Source organism: Phycodurus eques, chromosome 6, assembly GCF_024500275.1.
Source record: "Phycodurus eques isolate BA_2022a chromosome 6, UOR_Pequ_1.1, whole genome shotgun sequence".
NCBI lineage: Eukaryota > Metazoa > Chordata > Actinopteri > Syngnathiformes > Syngnathidae > Phycodurus > Phycodurus eques.
This window is the reverse complement of record NC_084530.1, coordinates 29,759,459-29,776,497: the sequence shown is the minus strand read 5'-3', so window position 1 is coordinate 29,776,497 and position 17,039 is coordinate 29,759,459. Positions and strand designations below refer to the sequence as shown.

At 43.1% G+C, this 17,039-nt stretch overlaps 1 protein-coding gene across 4 annotated transcripts in view; it reads left to right on the top strand.

Moving 5' to 3' along the window:
• The first annotated feature begins 751 nt into the window (after positions 1–751).
• The window catches only part of si:dkey-92j12.5 (multiple PDZ domain protein), a 48,375-nt gene continuing 32,087 nt past the window's right edge, over positions 752–17,039 (top strand). For all 4 annotated transcript variants that reach the window (XM_061680588.1, XM_061680589.1, XM_061680587.1 and 1 more), the window contains exons 1-14: positions 752–847; positions 1,706–1,806; positions 2,259–2,425; positions 4,367–4,588; positions 4,812–4,880; positions 4,972–5,094; positions 7,332–7,415; positions 7,508–7,612; positions 8,073–8,175; positions 8,272–8,363; positions 13,183–13,396; positions 13,754–13,828; positions 14,345–14,424; positions 14,746–14,892. In XM_061680588.1, the coding sequence (XP_061536572.1) occupies positions 1,791–1,806; positions 2,259–2,425; positions 4,367–4,588; positions 4,812–4,880; positions 4,972–5,094; positions 7,332–7,415; positions 7,508–7,612; positions 8,073–8,175; positions 8,272–8,363; positions 13,183–13,396; positions 13,754–13,828; positions 14,345–14,424; positions 14,746–14,892 (1,497 nt within the window). In that variant the 5' untranslated portion in view covers positions 752–847; positions 1,706–1,790. The remainder of the gene's footprint in view (positions 848–1,705; positions 1,807–2,258; positions 2,426–4,366; positions 4,589–4,811; positions 4,881–4,971; positions 5,095–7,331; positions 7,416–7,507; positions 7,613–8,072; positions 8,176–8,271; positions 8,364–13,182; positions 13,397–13,753; positions 13,829–14,344; positions 14,425–14,745; positions 14,893–17,039) is intronic.

The window sequence follows — 17,039 nt, the reverse complement described above, 5'->3', positions numbered from 1 at the left end:
TCATGTTTAACTTACTGTCACATCAATCAATATCAATACAAATACCGACGTGCTTGCTAAAAATTGTGTTGTTTTTTTTTCCCGATTCTCAGTCATCCAGGTGATGGTAACCCGTAAAGGTTGAATTGAGGCAACTCGACTCTTGTCGTTGATTCAATTTGTTGTGTGTGTGTTTTTTTTTTTCTTGTTTCCTGTAATTGTTTAAAAAAAAAGTGTCAGGTTGCCATTTTCTGTTAAGCCTAATGTGCTGTAAACCAAGAAAGTCAATATAAGACCACTTCTTTGCCGTCATTAATATTATATTATAAAGATGTATTTTATTCTTCTAGTTAAAGTGATATGGTTGATCAATATATGAATTTGTATTGTCCTGTTTTATATCTTTGTCTATTTCACCTTCATACTCAGAAGTTCCTCAGAACTCGAGGAGTTGTTCATAGTCAAGTAATGATCAACTTTTGACTTTTAGTTGAGTCGTATTGCTCTACTGCTGCAGCCCATAATAATAATAATCATAATCATAATAATATTGCGACAAGTCTTGCATGTGTGCCTAATGTTGTGTCCGTGGCGCGTGAGGGCAGAGGATCAGTGTCCGACATGCGCACTGGCGTCCTCGCCAACAAGGCTGCCAATAAAACAGCGTTTGCTTGTTTGGTGGCAAGTGGTGTGCCAATGCATTGGCATTGTTGCTCAGCGGAAACTTTGCTCTTTTGCTGTCTTTTTTTTTTTTTTTATCTTTCCCGGAGGAGGCGCTGAAGGTTCTCGGTGCGTCCGGGACCTGTTGCGCTTCGCCCACGGAGCTTCACGCAGCGGCCACGATGACGGTCATCGTGCTCGTCACACGGTAATGGACGCAACTCGACGCTGTCCGTGTATGTCATGTCCAATTAATAGCTGGCGCGCATATTGAATTAGTCTAAATGCTTCTCATATTGATGTTGCCTCGTCTTCGTCGCCTTATTAAGAGAAAATACGTTGGAAATAAGCCGTGAAGGACATTTACGCTATCTGTTGCCCCCCTAATTAGCTTTTCAATGAGACGTTGTCATTGCCAACTGAAACCATTGGTGCAGTACACACTCAATGGACACTTCATTAGGTACACATCCATTCCAATCCAGCCAAAGCGCTGCAGCACAAATTCTGTCTTTATGAAGATGATCATGCTACACAACATATGTTAGTGGTGGGGGGTAATCTGACACAAATATTATTGGATTTTAAAAAGTGTTTGTAATCTTCATTGAAAAATAGAAACTATGATATGATTCAGTAAAACTACACAATTGAATGCTAAATAAGCCACTTTTTGTTTTCTTAATTCATACTTCTCTTTATTGGCTCTCACAAGATTGTGCAAGTGTACCTAATGTATGCATAATTATATACAGTGGACCGATTGGCAGCATGTCACAGTAAATTACCATCGGGGGCTGGTAAATCCTTTTGGAGATTTAAATCCCGCTAAAGAGCATTAGTTGACAAGCCATTCACTTCAATAAATAAATAAATAGATCAACGATAATGGCAAGGGAAATGCAGTGTGTTGCAGAACAGATGTGGAACGCATATTGGACGCATTTCTTTAATTATGATGGGAAGAAAATTCTGTGCGGAGTTGCAATTAATTGCTGCAACGTACTTCAGAAGTATGCTGGCGGCTTTTGCACATAAATTGACAAAAGTATTTCATTCTTTTTAGGTGTTGAAATCGTCGGTGCCAGAAAGGAGAATGACATTTAAGTGAGACAGGAAGTCGCAGAGAAAGTGCTCAACCAAGCAAATCTATGATGGACATCATGGGTAAGTCCATGAAAGAAACACATGCTCCATATGTACAAATGTACAGACTACGGTGTCAGGCAAGGTTGCCATTGTGAAATTCACATGACACGTGCATAGAATTTATCGTTTGACGGACGCAGAAATGAAGTCGAGCAACGTACGCTCGAGTCTCACAACACGACGGCGAGAATGATGAGGGCTTCAACCTCCGAGTTCACTTCAACCAACCTATTGTGTGACTTCGGAGGCTCCTTTTTCTTGATCATTTTGGTCAGTTTCACCAATGCACCTTTGCGGCGTTTGAAGTTCCGCTCGACAATACTTATGAGGATAGAGGGCAGGCTTCCATTTATGCTCCCGGAATATGATAGACATGAGTATTAAGGACACACCAGATGACTGCAAAGTCGTCCAGGAGAAACCTTGACGCTGAATGACACGCAAATCAATGATGCCGAATTTGTGCGCAGATACTCGGCGCGCCTTGGAGGCTGTGGAGCGACTTCAAGCCAAACTGAAAGAGCGAGGGGAGGCCCCCGCCCAGGAGAAACTTAGCCTGCTGAAGACCGTCCTACGGAGCCCCCTCTTCCTTCATATTCTCAGTTTACAGAAGGCTCAGCGGAAGCCCCCAGCCAAGGTACTGCGTGAGCGCCAGTGTGCGTGGGTGTTTGGTGTACATTGAATGGTGAAGAAGTAGCTGGTATCGTTCCCAAAATACTGAATGCAGGAAGCAAACCGGATGAGTAATCAGCTTACCTTGGCTTACCACTAAAGCCTGAAGACAGAGCGAGGGAGCGAGAAGGAGGGGTGAAGGAAGAAGTGGTGATACTGTATGTAATGTCAAGGAGTTTACAACACTCATGTATACGTTTTGAGCCAATTGTTGTTTGTGTCTGGGATGTGGTCATCTTCCTAAATGTAATTATTGACATCACATTAAACTGTCTTGTAGAATGTGAAAGATAAGACGTAACCAAAGTCTGAAACTTATGTTGCTTGGCGGTGCATCAAGGTTTGGTAGGTGTGATTAAGCCTTAGCAGGCTAACACTATAAGACCAACACAAGCACCATTACGTGAGTGAAGTAGCAGTATTCGTCTTCCTGTTAACTTTTAGGGGACATGAAAGAGAGCTATTCTACCAAATACCCCTTGGCCTGGTAATTCTTTAGTATTCATAGTAGTACATCATTCATAAGGTTTGGTGCCTTGCTCAAGAGCCCCCTGACAGATCTCAAAGGTGCATTTGCCCGTCTCCGACCACCAGTCCCAAGACTTTAACAATATCCATCCATCCATTTTCATTACCGCTTACCCTCACTAGGGTCGCGGGCTGCTGGAGCCTATCCCAGCTATCTTCGGACGGGAGGCGGGGTACAACCCGAACTGGTCGCCAGCCAATCGCAGGGCACATAGAAACAAACAACCATTCGCACCCACATTCACACCTATGGGCAATTTAGAGTACTCAATCAACCTAGCACGCATCTTTTTGGGATGTGGGAGGAAACCGGTGTGCCCGGAGAAAACCCACCCAGGCACGTGGAGAACATGCAAACTCCACACAGGCGGGGTCGGGATTTGAAACCCGGTCCCCAGAATTGTGAGGCAGATGTGCTAACCAGTCGTCCACCGTGCCGGCACTTTAACAACAATTAATAACAATTTATTCTCTTAATTATGGGTGAGTCCAATGCAAAAGGTTCCGGGTTTGAAACAAGTGTCTGTTCAGGCCTTTTTACCTGTCCTTTGCATTGCCCGAGTCACTGGTGACAGGCTTTAGCCTCAAAGGCACCTAGACCATGCTCAGGAATAGACATTAAACGCTGTAAAAGAGTCCTACTACGATTAATATTGAACCTAATGCAAAGCATAACATTAAAATCTGCAACTCTTTGTACTTTTTTTCATGTTAGAAATTGTACATTACAGCAACCAAAATCAATTTTCATTCATGGAAATCCGCACAAAATGTTTGCCTGTGAAACAATGTGGTTGGATGTTTGGGGGTGGCCGGAGAGGCCGTAGGCGCAGAATGGCAGCCACGCTTTTGCGTCTTCGAGTGCCTTGAAAAGTGATATATATGTCTTATCTGGATTAAACTTTACATACAATGACTAAGATGGAAAACTTGTCTTGGTTTAATTCATGGAGGAGTCAAGATTTGATGGGTTACCACGATATGGCAACTTCAGCAAACCTTACGAGACACAATAAACCGCTCCTTCACTTTCCTTTTGACTCACACTTGAACGCATACGCTCCCTCATTGAATGGGAAAATACAAGAAAAAATGTCTCCTCGTGTGCTTTAGCCCTACTAATTCCATCCTTCAATTCCGTCACACACATGCTATTCCTCTCTGTCTCCATCTGTGCTTTCTGCAATTAATGTCTCCAACTTCACCATCTCCTTATCGCCCCCCCATCCATTCCCCTCTCGATCTTTCCCCCCTCTCTCTCGTCGATCAACCCTTCTCTCGTTTATCTGTTTCTTTCCCTATCACACTCTGCCTTGCTAAATATCCCCCACTTTCCCCTCCTCCTTCCAATCCTCCCTGGATGCTTCAATCCTACCAGGGCAAGGGTCTTACCAAGTCAGCGTCCATGAACTGTGGCAAATGCCAGGGTGTGGCCATGGACGCCAAGACGCTCAGCCACAGCGACTCCTACACGTGGGCCATGGAGAACCAAAGACCCAGCAGGCCTCTCCACAGGGACGGGAGTGTTTCCTCTCTGGACTCGCAGGATCTGTCCTTCTCAGACATCTACCCAGACAACTGCATTCACACTGAATCCCAGGTACCTCCACTATGAGTCACAAGCAAGTGATTATTCATAGTAACAGGGAGCAGTTTACTCCTAAGGCGCTCACTCCATGAGAAGACGCAAAGCATTGCCTTTCAAAATGTCAATGTGTTTGAGAATATGACTTCAAACAACACAAGCGCTGCTGGGTATAAACTTGCGTGGTGCTCCTCGGCTTACTTGATGTTACTTCAGGTTTTTCTGTCATTTCTTATAGTACTGCACACCACCTCGAATATCCCGAACCATGTCTATGGGGAGGAATCTGTCAGCAGTTGCTCATGAGGTAAAGAAAAACTCACATATATACTCTATATACTGTCATTGAGTTTGATGTTCTGTCTTCAAGAGGGTCTCTGCCCTTCTTTATTTGTTAGAGGCGTCAAGTGGAGATCATCGAACTGACCAATGATGGGAAAGGGCTCGGCTTTGGCATCATAGGAGGACGGAGCACAGGAGTCATGGTCAAGACTATACTGCCTGGTGGAGCCGCTGGACAGGTAATTGAAATATCACATAAAAACATTTGATTTGGAAATTCACCGGCCGTGTTTACATCAACGCTACTCTCATATAGTATAGGTGTGCGTTAGGGGCTTGCAGCTGCTCATAGTTCAAAGTAGACTACACCTTAGTATATAACTTGCATTATGTACTGTACTGTGTGTGTGTGTATACAGTATATATGCTGTATGTATCTATATATATATATATATATATATATATATATATATATATATATGTTTTAGGTGTTCTCAGTGATTGGATTAAAGCAACGGTTGGATTAAAGACAATTGGACCTCTTCTTGGTTGTCTTAAATCTTCACCTCATTGTTTACAAGTACCGACACATGTGTGATGAATCTCATTTGCCAACAACAATGACAACTCCAAAGTTCCTGAATGTTTTTATGCTGTGACGTGTGTCAGAAAGGTTCCAGGACTGGTGTTACAAATGCTATACTTCAAATCCAAACTAGAAGTTGTCCCTTTCGAAGTAATCACCCTTGAAGTCTTGCACACGTTCCCAGCCTGTTCTGCCATGTCTTTGTGCACTCCTGGAAGGATTCTTACGGATCCTTCACATCTCGCGGCCATCTTGTCGTCCACGTCTTCAAAACGGGTCCCCTTGATTATTACCTTGAGTTTGGGAATGAGGGGAAAAAAAGGCACACGGATCCAGGTTACGTAAGTAGGGAAGTTGCTCCAGCAGGGCGATGCCTTTCTCGGCCAGGAACTGTCAGATGTTCAGGGCATTGTGAGCAGGCGCTTTGTGACGCGGTGAATCAGCCACAAGTTGTTTCGCCACAAATCGTCGCTTTTTTCACGCACTGAACGAAGCACAGGATCTCTTAGTAGACCTGCTGGTTGATCATCTGGCCTTGTGGCAAGAACTCGCAGTGGGCGACGCCCTTCATACCTAAGAATGCGATCAATACAACTTTTGACTATGGACTTCGAGTGTCTCGAGTTCTTTGGCCTAGGCGGCATCGTCTCTTTTACTGGTGGCTCGGCATTTGGTTTCCGGGTCGCACTCGGAGATCCAGGACTCATCATTGGCGTTGATTCTCCCTTGCAAGTTTGGTCTCATCATCCATCACTCTGCTTATTGCTTGATGACTTGACACAGAAGATGTGTACGGTATAAAAACGAGGAAAAAAGTTCCATCGCTTTAGACAGCTGAGCTCACAGTTATATACTCAAGGGCTATTACAGTGAAGGGGAAAAAGAGTATTTTGTAGTTTGGGTTTGAAATATACCTTTTGTGACACCAGTCTTTGAACTTTTCTGACACACCAGGTACGTTCAATGTTGTGTTCAAACATAAACAAAAGTCGACGGTTGTCAAGCACTTTTCAACCTCTTTATTATTGATTTAATTTAATTGAGAGTTGTGATTCGATTGTGATATGGAATTTGTAATGTGTCTTATAATAGATGGACATATAGCTGCTCTATTATTCATGACAACAAAACCTTAGGTCTATCCCGTCCCATTAGCAGGATCCTCTTAAGCTCCCTTATGGGCTTTGTAATGATGCTTTTGAAATATTATCCTTCTTCTATGTTTTTGTCCGGAGGTGCAGCACCTCAGCCCATAAATTGCCATTCAATTGGCAGATGCTGTTTTTTCTTGGACATTGGGCCAATTATGTTTGTGCCCTATTAACTTTGCCGAGGAACAAATGATCAGGTAAACTTGTGATGTGACCAGGAAATTCTCAATGAAGATTTGGTTGAAATTTGGTTTCTGCACTTGCTAGACAGAATTGTTCTTCAGCTTTTGAGTTTTTGCACATAATTGTTCATGTGATTCACAAAATTACCAAGAAACATTTTAAAAAGCTGCTAAAACAGTAAGCGAAAGTAATGTAGTTTGGCTACGACAGTGTGCAGCCAAGCTAATTGGTTGGTGCCCCACCATTTTGTTTGCACATAAAAGACTCACCTGCTGTGGGGGGACAGTGCTAAGTACTGTCCCACTGTGCCAGTAAAAAGAAAAAAGAAAAAAAACTCTAAAGGTCAGCAATTAACACCAGGCACATGAATGTAAGGATTTGATTGAGCCGGGTACGATTTTGTTTGTGCTATTTTAATCTACCCTTCTCCCGCTTCCTCCTTCTCCCACAGACATTTTCTCACCTAACGTTTATTCCAACCCAAATTTACTCGAGCATTATCCCCTTTAACGAATTAAAAGAAAAATGTATTTCGATTCAATTTTGTCACCCCAAGGATAAACGTCTGCGCAGTGGGGATCAAATCTTGCGCATTGGAGACACCGATCTGGCTGGCATGAACAGCGAGCAGGTGGCACAGGTGAGTTGCTAGCTAGATAGCTAGATATGTACAGAGATAGATGAATGGAATAGATAGATTCATGCATATCGGTCGCCCTTTTCCTTGCCCAGGTGCTGCGAAACGCTGGTAGCAAGGTTAAACTACTCATCGCCAGGGATAGCAACAAGGACAACCTTTCATCTCCTGTCCTCAGCCAGGAGTCCTTGGATGGCGAGGTGTGTTAGCCATCCCAAAATTTACTCCATATATGAAAACACTTTGCCCTTACAAAGACATTAACACTGAGGTTTGATTGTGTAAGTAAGTCACTAACCCAGTGAACACCCGAGCAATTTTCAGAGTTTTAACGATGATTACACTTACCAGTGGTTGAATTCCTGTCAATTTCATTTGATTTTAATCGAACATTTAGCCTTGCTAGACTTTGTTTCGTTGGTGTTTACTCATTTAGCATGTTTGAGCATTTTTTTTACAACATAAGCGGGCCAAATAAACAATTCTCAATGTGATACAGTACGTTCATTAACAGTAACTGCACAGTAACAGATCTATTGTTATAACAATACCCTGCAAATGAAGTCCAAACTGCGCACATAGTTATCTCATTGTTCTTAATAGACTGTGTAGGTGTTGCTGTGAGTGTGCATACAATGTTGTCTTTGTGGTTCTCACCAGCTCTATGACTTGAATGATGACTACGAGTTCAGTGTGCAGTTCACTAAAAACAGCCGGGGGCTGGGATTCACCATCTCCAGCTATATCGGCGACCTAAACTCAAGTAATGAGCGACGTTTCCGATTTGAAAATCAAAACAAATGCAACCAGAAAGGGCGCTGTTTGTTGAGCTCTTTGTTTTTCTTTTTATCCTCCTCAGTTTACAGTGCCGGTGTGACAGTGAAGAGCATTTTGAAGGGCAGCAGTGTTGACCAAGATGGACACATTCACATTGGAGATATCATCCTGTCTGTACGTTTGGGGGGGGGGGGAAGTAAATTTTTTTTTATTGTTTTGCACTGTAACGTTACATGCAGTTGAACCCCTAAGTAAACACAACTTTGATTGAGTTCAGGATTCTTTGGGATTTAGCACACATTTTTCACCTATGAACGATGACTAAAGAAAATAATCTGGCAGAGACATTTGCACCTCTTCACCAGCTCGAGATAAATTCCTTCTTTTATTTCTATGGCTGTCATCACACACACAAACAAAAGAAATTGAATTGTTTGAACTTTGAACCTTTTGAGACGCCACTATAATCAGTGTTACACTTAAAGAGCAGAAAGTGACGGTCCAGCTGCTATACAAAATACTATTTTGTCACGAGAGACCTCAGGGTTTACAGTAAGCATGGCAATAGTATGTGGATTGAGATATTGTGATGCGCTATGACCCAAAATGGAAAATGTGGAGTCAGAGGTGTATGCATGCAACATGGGGGGTCTGAAGACCTTTTCACTCTGCACTTGGTTTTCTTGGTGTTCACCGTGCGGCAGGGCGCATGGACGGCAGCGCTCCGGTGCAAACTTGCGCGTATTTGGAAGTGGTCGTTTGGTGGCCTAGCGGGAAGTTGCTCAGTTGCTCGTTGGTTGATGGCTGTTAGCACTCAGACGTCACCCCGACAACCCTTCTCCTATTGGCTGCGGCGTCTGACGTCACCGCAACGACGCGATGGCAAACGCTTACCTCGGGCGGCACGCCGCAAGCGACACGGCGCTCCGTCGTTGCGCCCTCGCGGCACATACACAATGAATGGGTTCGTCGATGGCGTTCTGCGCCCTGCTAAGTGCTGAGCGAAAAGGCCTTAAAGGAAATACAATTACGTAACACGTATTTTCAATAATATTGAGTTCATTTCTGTCCTGGTACCATCTAAACTTTTGTAAACTTATGGGTTTCAAGTAGCTGTTTGTATCTTCAAGGTAAAGGTCTGTTCCTGTAAAAGTAAAGTAAAAAAGCACTGCCTTTGAGGGCCATTAAGGTACAATGGTATACAGTATTTTCTGGTCTGAGAGTGCCTGGAGGGCCGTGTTGTAGCCCTGGCAGTACAGAATATATAGTAAGCCTCTTTCTGCGGACTTTGTGACCCAACATTGGCAAAAAAGTATTTCTGGAGCTCATTTTTTACCGCTGAAAGTACTTTTTCTGCGAGAAAATTACATACAGAGGAAACTAAAACGTCTGGGAACAAATGGCTATAACAATAAATGTCTCAAACAAGCTCTCATGGAAGCCGGTCCCACAGATAAGTAGAATCCAGGCTTGAATCCACTTGTTTATTTTTAATGACCTAGAACAGCCAGTGCAAGATTCGCACAAGGTCACAAGTTCAGGATGGTCGTCGTTACAGACCGGGATAACAGCAGTGTGGATTAGCTTGACCAAACTTGTTTCTCAGAAAAATCAAAGGATATAAGGGCTACTAATAATTTTGTAAACAAACTAAAACCAAACCATCAAGCAGTAATATTTTGTCATATACTGTATATTACCGTATCATTATTTTGGAAAGCTGCTCCATCAACACTTTCTGTAAAAGGTGAGAAGACAAATAGTTCAGGATTTCTCAAGATTTTGGGGTGGCTGTGAGGCTTCCCTGTATCCAACCAGAATCGAGCCGTCCGTGGACATCTCCGCATTCAGAACCAAAACAACGAGAGCAATCTGGAGTAAGTAAGCTTTGACTCTTTAAAGTGTGGAGATCATAAATGTAATACGGTCACAAATCGACCTCGACACGGAGCAGAAAGTGGAGGAGTAACCAGTCTCCACCGTGCCGACTATAGAAAAGCTATATATATAAAACCAATTTATTATTAATCATAGTAGGGCCTGTGACAATAACTAATTTTCCTGGCTGATATATTGTTCCACGAATAATTGCAATAAACAATGTAATTGTCAATCTTATTTTTGAGACCAATTTAACCACTAATGTAATAATTTTATTACAAAATAATGCAAGTCCACCCTTTCAAATGAAATAAAATGTTACTTCCCATTTGTATATTTTTGTAGTTTGAATGTCAAGAACTTTTAAATATCCTGAATGAATTCAAAAAAATCAAAACAACTATAAAAAAAATGACTGTCTCCATTATGCACATCTCACACTGCACATGATTAAACATCGCAACCAAAACCAACAAAATAGACACCGTCTCAGTTATTAAAAATAATCATTCAAACATAAAATTATTCATTTTAAAATGTCATCTTTCACTCTGTTATTTTAATGAATGACAGTATTTCTTTTGCAATGTAGCGAACTAGTAGGTCGATTGAACTCTAAATTGCCCTTGCGTGTGAATGTGCGCGTGAATGGTTGTTTGTTTATATGTGCCCTGCGATTGGCTGCTCAGGGTGTACCCCGCCTCTCGCCCGAAGATTGCTGGGATAGGCTCCAGTACGCCCGCGACCCGCGTGAGGATAAAGCGGTACAGAAAATGGACGGATGTAGCGAACTACACTTTCTGTGGGCGCACGCAATTTCGCAGTGTTACATTTCCCGACAGTGAGTGCTCACTGTCGGGATGAAAACAAATTCGGGAATGTGCCCGCTTTGCTCATTTACTTTGAAACTGAAATATTCCCAACAGGCTGTTGCATTTGGCTTTGCAATCATTTTTTCCTCCTAATTTCTGCTACGCTATCTTGCTGCGCTCAATATATCCAGGCTGCAAAAATTAGGGTTGCGTGGTTGTGTTTAAATGCTATTTGTTTAGTACATGAGCCGTGAGCCGTGCGGCAGACCGCAAATGACCCACAGGCCAGAGTTTGGACACCCCTGAGCTAGAGCCTTGAAGGGTTTATGTTCTGGGAAATTTACTTTTCAACTGTTTGTGTCCAAATAATTAGGTCTCTGGCGTGCCTGTTTACCCGTCAAGTGTAAAATTAAACAACCAAGTCAATCTTTTGTCAGCTGAAAAAGGTCTCCTGACCTTGAAAAAATTGCACTGTCACAATAATTCACTTAGCTAAGGGTGGTTTCGTGCAAGTGCAATTCATTTGCGCTACGTATGCGGAAATGTGAGGCTGGAGGGAGTCTCCGAGTCTGCAGAAGTTTCCAATGACATTTGCGAGTGGCTGTATATGAAATATAGTCACTAGGGGCATTGGAAAAGGTGCTACTCTGTATTTAGTTGGCAACACTGACTAGCCCTCACGCCGTCGCATAACTACAGTATGCTCCATCCCTGGTTGTCATGGTAACAAAAGTCAGAGAGAGGTTCAACCCCCTCCCCCCCTGAAAAAAAGATTGATTTACTTGAGACAAGTAGATTGTGCTATGGTTCTTTTTCCTTTGTATATTTTAATGGAAGAAAGTCAGAGACATTTTATTAAGACAGCTTGAAACAGTTTTAAATTGTGTGTGGGGAAAAAAAGCATAATACGTCCCCTGTGGGTTTTTTTTCAGGGAGAGTTTGGGTCTGTGATGAGAGCTTGTGCGAATTTATCCACAAGAGATTTTGTGATGTTTGTAGGAGAACAGGGAAGAAGAAGAAAAACCATCCTTTGAATGTGTTATATCTTTGTGTGACACATTACCAATGCAAAGAAGGAGTCTGAAATATTGATAGGTTGGATGAAAAATGTAATGGGTTCTGGATTAATCAACTGGGAATATGTGGAATTGTTTGAAAGTTTGAACACGTGGGATGCAGAATAATGAATTAAGAGTAACCGGTCCTAGCACATTCCTCAGGTGGCCACAGTTCTTGGTGTGCGCCGCTCCATTTTCTTGGCTATGTTTTGTCTTTCTATCCACTTGGGACAGCAGTAGCTTCGTTTGAAGGACTTTTACCTCAGGGACTGAGGCTGGGGAATAGCGTGTCACCAGTTCAAGATCAAAACATGGAGGTTGGAACTTGGAACTTAGTGCTGGTGAGATGCGAGTTCATTTCAGATTGACTTGAGACCTGAAGGCAGCCCCCGCATTCTCATTATTATTCTCCAGAGTTGTGGCAAAGTCGCATATGCGCACGTCTCAAGTAGGTAGTTCCAAGCAAGTCCCAAGTTACTTTGGTAAAAGTTAAGTCATCCCTTCGTTTGAGCAAGTCTTAAATCAAGTCATTCAATCTTGCTCATCAACAGAATTATATTGGAGTGATAATAAAATGTTTATTTACTGATTGTAACATTATAAACATTATATTTACATTGATCAAATTTAAATAAACAACAACTCAGTATGAAATTAACTGGTATTTCTGTTAATTACACAATTGAAAAATTACATCATTTGTTTTGGTGCCTGTTTTCCCAAATGTTTATTATTATTGTATTTGTGAATGGGAAAATTAGAGGCATTGTGCACTTTGTAGCTTGTCACTTTATGAATTTCAGTCCATTACTTCACAAGTCAACCCATGAAAGGTGGCATCTACATAAACTGCACATGTCTGTGCGAGCACATTCACATTGTTTTTTTCCCCAATCATTCATTCTCTACATTGTTTAGCACTTTCTTGTCTTCTCAGTTAAACACACAACTGGCATGAAGCTTAGTCAATGTTTGACCAGCTGTCAGCAAGTTTATCTGTGATGTTTATGTATCTGTAGTTAAGTCATTTTTACACTGTATGACTGTTACTCAAAAAAAAAATGCCTCTATTTAATAACAATTGTATAATGGTAACAGTTTCTCCCTGAAATGGACTCATTCTTTTTTTGTGGGAGCAGTTGCTGTTGCCGCCTTCATCTTTTGGGGGGGAGGTAGCATTTTCTTGACACTTCCTTAATCTGTGTCTCCCCCCGCCCTCCTTTCTGTGTGTGCCTACCCCAGGTGGACGGCGTGAGCCTGCAGGGCTGCAGTGAGCAGCGTGCGATGGAGGTGCTGAGGAGGACGGGTCCTGTGGTCAGACTGAGGCTGCTGAGGAAGGCCGTCCGTCTGAGTCACATCTTGCCCCCGGTCCCTCCGCTGCAGCCCCTCCGACACTCCCACAGCTTCCAGGAGAGCAATCCTTACAGAGTGGACCTGAACAAGATTTATGAGACAGGTGAAAATGTGGGCAAAGCAAAACATACTCGCTGTATTTTCTCATTATTGATTTGATTTGATGGTAAAGCTCACCCACAGGTCCTGCATGCATTGCCTCGATACAGTATTCCGAGGCTCCTTTTTAACACGAGTTTCAAAGAACAAAAAATACCACATGCTATTCTTGAACATGTGCTCAGGTAGTAATGCTCAGTTTTGATTGACCCTGTCAGAGAGATATTTGTAGCTCCAGCACATGTGATACAGCGCTTGCAGTACATCTCATTAAATTGTATGCGTATCTAGTGAGTGCAAACTTGTGTTTCTTCATCGTGTGTTTACGTGCATGTTTGTTAAAATCCTCGCTTGCTCCCAGGAATATGCTCACTGCGTGAAATCTCCCGGCGTGCAGCGTACGCCAACAGACGACCCCGACATGATTCAAGAAACGGTAAGCTTCCCTTTCCTGCCTCATGCTGCACTGCAGTCTGCAAGTGGATGATGAGACTCGCTCTGATACTCTTAAGTAGGCTTGTGGAAGAGCGATGTGGCGGCGAAGCATGCTCTTTGATGAGAGTCTATTTATAGTGTTGTGCAATCATGTGTTTATCCAACTCATTCAGGTCCTTCCAGATGATTCGCCTCTTAGCCTGCCTGCATACATGGCTTTATTTAGACAGCGATCTTTGGGTTTGATTGGGGAGCTCTGTTAAATAGACCTTGATTACTGCGAGGCGTTCAAAGATCAAGTACAAGAAAATATTTGTTTGACAAGAAATCGGATACTGGCTGTGATAACGCACATTTCAGCGGCTTTTGCATGTAGACATCTTGCAGTGCCCCAAGGTCAGATATTGTCTTCTTTGTATTAAACAGTAAAGATAATGACTCACTGCTTTCTATCCTAGCCCAATGTGAAAAGGTGGTATATTAATTACCGTATTAAACTGTGTGTCTGTGATCCCAGGAGTGCAACTGACACCGGCAGAGGAGGAAGACCTCAGGATGAGGTGGCAACGTGCAGTTGGACCGAGATATGAAGTCATAGTACGTTTTCTTTGTAAATATACTTGCCCTAGCAACTATTCCATTACATTTCCCTAGTAGGACTATCAAAGGAGTATCTCAATTTACCGCAATGTAACCCTGTGGGCATTCTTCTATATGTTTACAATATTGTATATTGTACCATAAACGATCATTCAGGTGCCGATGATGAAGTTAACAGTTTCCACTAACTGAGTGAATGGGTTGGCTTTTGAATGATGGAATAGATATGAGGAAAATGTGATAACTTCATTGAAAGTGGGGGAAAAAAAACCTAACAATTGTTGGCCAAGGTTTGGATTTTGGCTGTTGCTGTTTTAGGTTTGCCAGCTGGAGCGCTTCAGCGAGACGAGTGGCCTCGGCATCAGTCTGGAGGCTCGGGCCGGACATCATTACCTGTGCTCCGTTTTACCAGAGGGCCCAATCGGCCAGAGTGGCAAGATCTTCACTGGGGACCAGATACTAGAGGTGAGGGACTTGCTACTTGTAAATAGACAAGTCGTTAATTTCCTAACTGTCCCGCTTTAACCAAGATCGTCTGTTTCGAAAACGGATGAATGGGTGATTAGCTTGCCTGGACCTTTGCAGGCCGTGTGCTGAGGAAGAAAACACGGTCAAGGCCAATGAAGGTTGTCTGCCTCAAACTGAGTTGGGCTGTGTTTCTCTCCGAGATCACGGCATTACAATTTTGTTTTTTATATTATTATTATTATTATTATGAACATTTCATCTAGTCAGCTTTTAAGAGCATCGTTCCCCTGAAAGCGACTAAGTGGTAATAAGAAGGTGGGTATGAGTGTGCCCTGCATTTCTGCTCTTTAGCGGGGAAAGTTTGCTGCTCTGAGCAAGTTCACGCACCAACGCATATTATTGGTCCTTCGTGAAGAGAGCTGTTGAATTCGTAAACCATTTCCGGTCTCCAAAGCCATGTGAGTGCTGCAGCCGTTTGGCGTCTCTGCTGTCCTCCTCCCGTCCAAATCTCGGTCACGGTGTAATGCTTTGATCTTCACCTCACAATTCCAGCATAGCGAGGCTGATTTTCTTCTCCAATTTTAAAACCAACCCCACAATTTCTCAGTGTACCAGAGTTTAGAAGAGGGAAACTGTACTCTCTGACCCCAAGTATGACAGTTTTGTATTGTATGTTATTGTATATTATAGATTGTCCACACAAGGAGTAATTTTGAATTCATTTGTATTGCAATACTTTGCAAATAATAACAGTACTATTATGATACCAACATTGTGTGACATGTTGAAAAGCATGACAGTATGAATCAGTTTCTATCGGTAGTTTAGGAGCTTTTCTTGTTCATGGAAAATAATGCTTTAACAGCATGTGAGAATTAACCATATCGCTGTTCTGATACACGCCTGTTTGTTCCCTTAAACCTAACCTAAAACTACAACCTCCAAAGTTGAACACAGTCTACATGGTATGTCAGACAGGTTCCAGGACTGGTGTCACAAAAAATATATTTCCAATCCAAACGACAAACTACAAGTTTTCCCCTTCCAAGTAATCCCCCTGGAGTCTAACACACTTTCCTTCTCTGCCACGCCGTCATGTACGCCTACCTCATGTTACGACCATATTTCAGTCGTCCACATCTTCAAAAAGTGTCCCCCAATCATACCCCTGAGCTAGGGGAAGAGAAAAAAAAAATCACACGTAGCCAGGTCTAGTGAGTAGAGAGGTTCCTCCAGCACGGCGATACTCTTCTCTGCCAGTAACTGTGGGAGGCTCAAGGCATTGTGAACAGTTGCGCTGTCATGGTGAAGCAGCCTCAAGTTGTCCTGCCACAGCTCTCGCCTCTTCTCCGAACTGCACTGAACTAAGTAAATGCTGCAGGATGCCATTTTTGACGTGCTGACCCTGCGGCGAGAATTCGCAGTGGATGATGCCCAATGAGATCAACTTAACTTTGACTTTGGACTTTGACCTTCTTGCTTTCTTTGCCCTTGGCGACGTCGTCTGTTCCGCCGAAGGCTCGGGCGTTTGGTCTCCGGGTCGAGCTCGAAGATTGGATCCAGGACTCATGAAACTCCCTAGCAAGTCTGGACTCATTGGCCTCATCATCACTCACACTGCTCTCTGCTAGATGACCGGAACCAGACAATAGGTGTATTCTTCTTCTTCTTTTCCTTTGGGCTTGTCCCTTTAAGGATCGCCACAACGCGTCATGCTTTTCCATGTAAGCCTATCACCTGCATCCTCCTGTCGAACACCAACTGCCCTCATGTCTTCCCTCACGACATCCATCAACCTTCTCTTTGGTCTTCCTCTAGCGCTCTTGCCTGGCAGCTCCATCCTCATCATCCTTTGACCAATATACTCACTATTTCTCCTCTGTATGTGATCAAGCCATCGAAGTCTGCTCTCTCTAACTTTGTCTTCAATACATCAAACCTTGGCTGTCCCTCTGACGAGCTCATTTCTAATTTTATCCAACCTGGTCACTCCGAGAACGAACCTCAACATCTTCATTTCCGCCACCTCCAGCTCTGTTTCCTGTTGTCTCTTCAGTGCCACTGTCTCTATTCCGTACATCGTGGCCGGCCTCACCGCTGTTTTATAAACTTTGCCCTTCATCCTAGCAGACTCTTCTGTCACA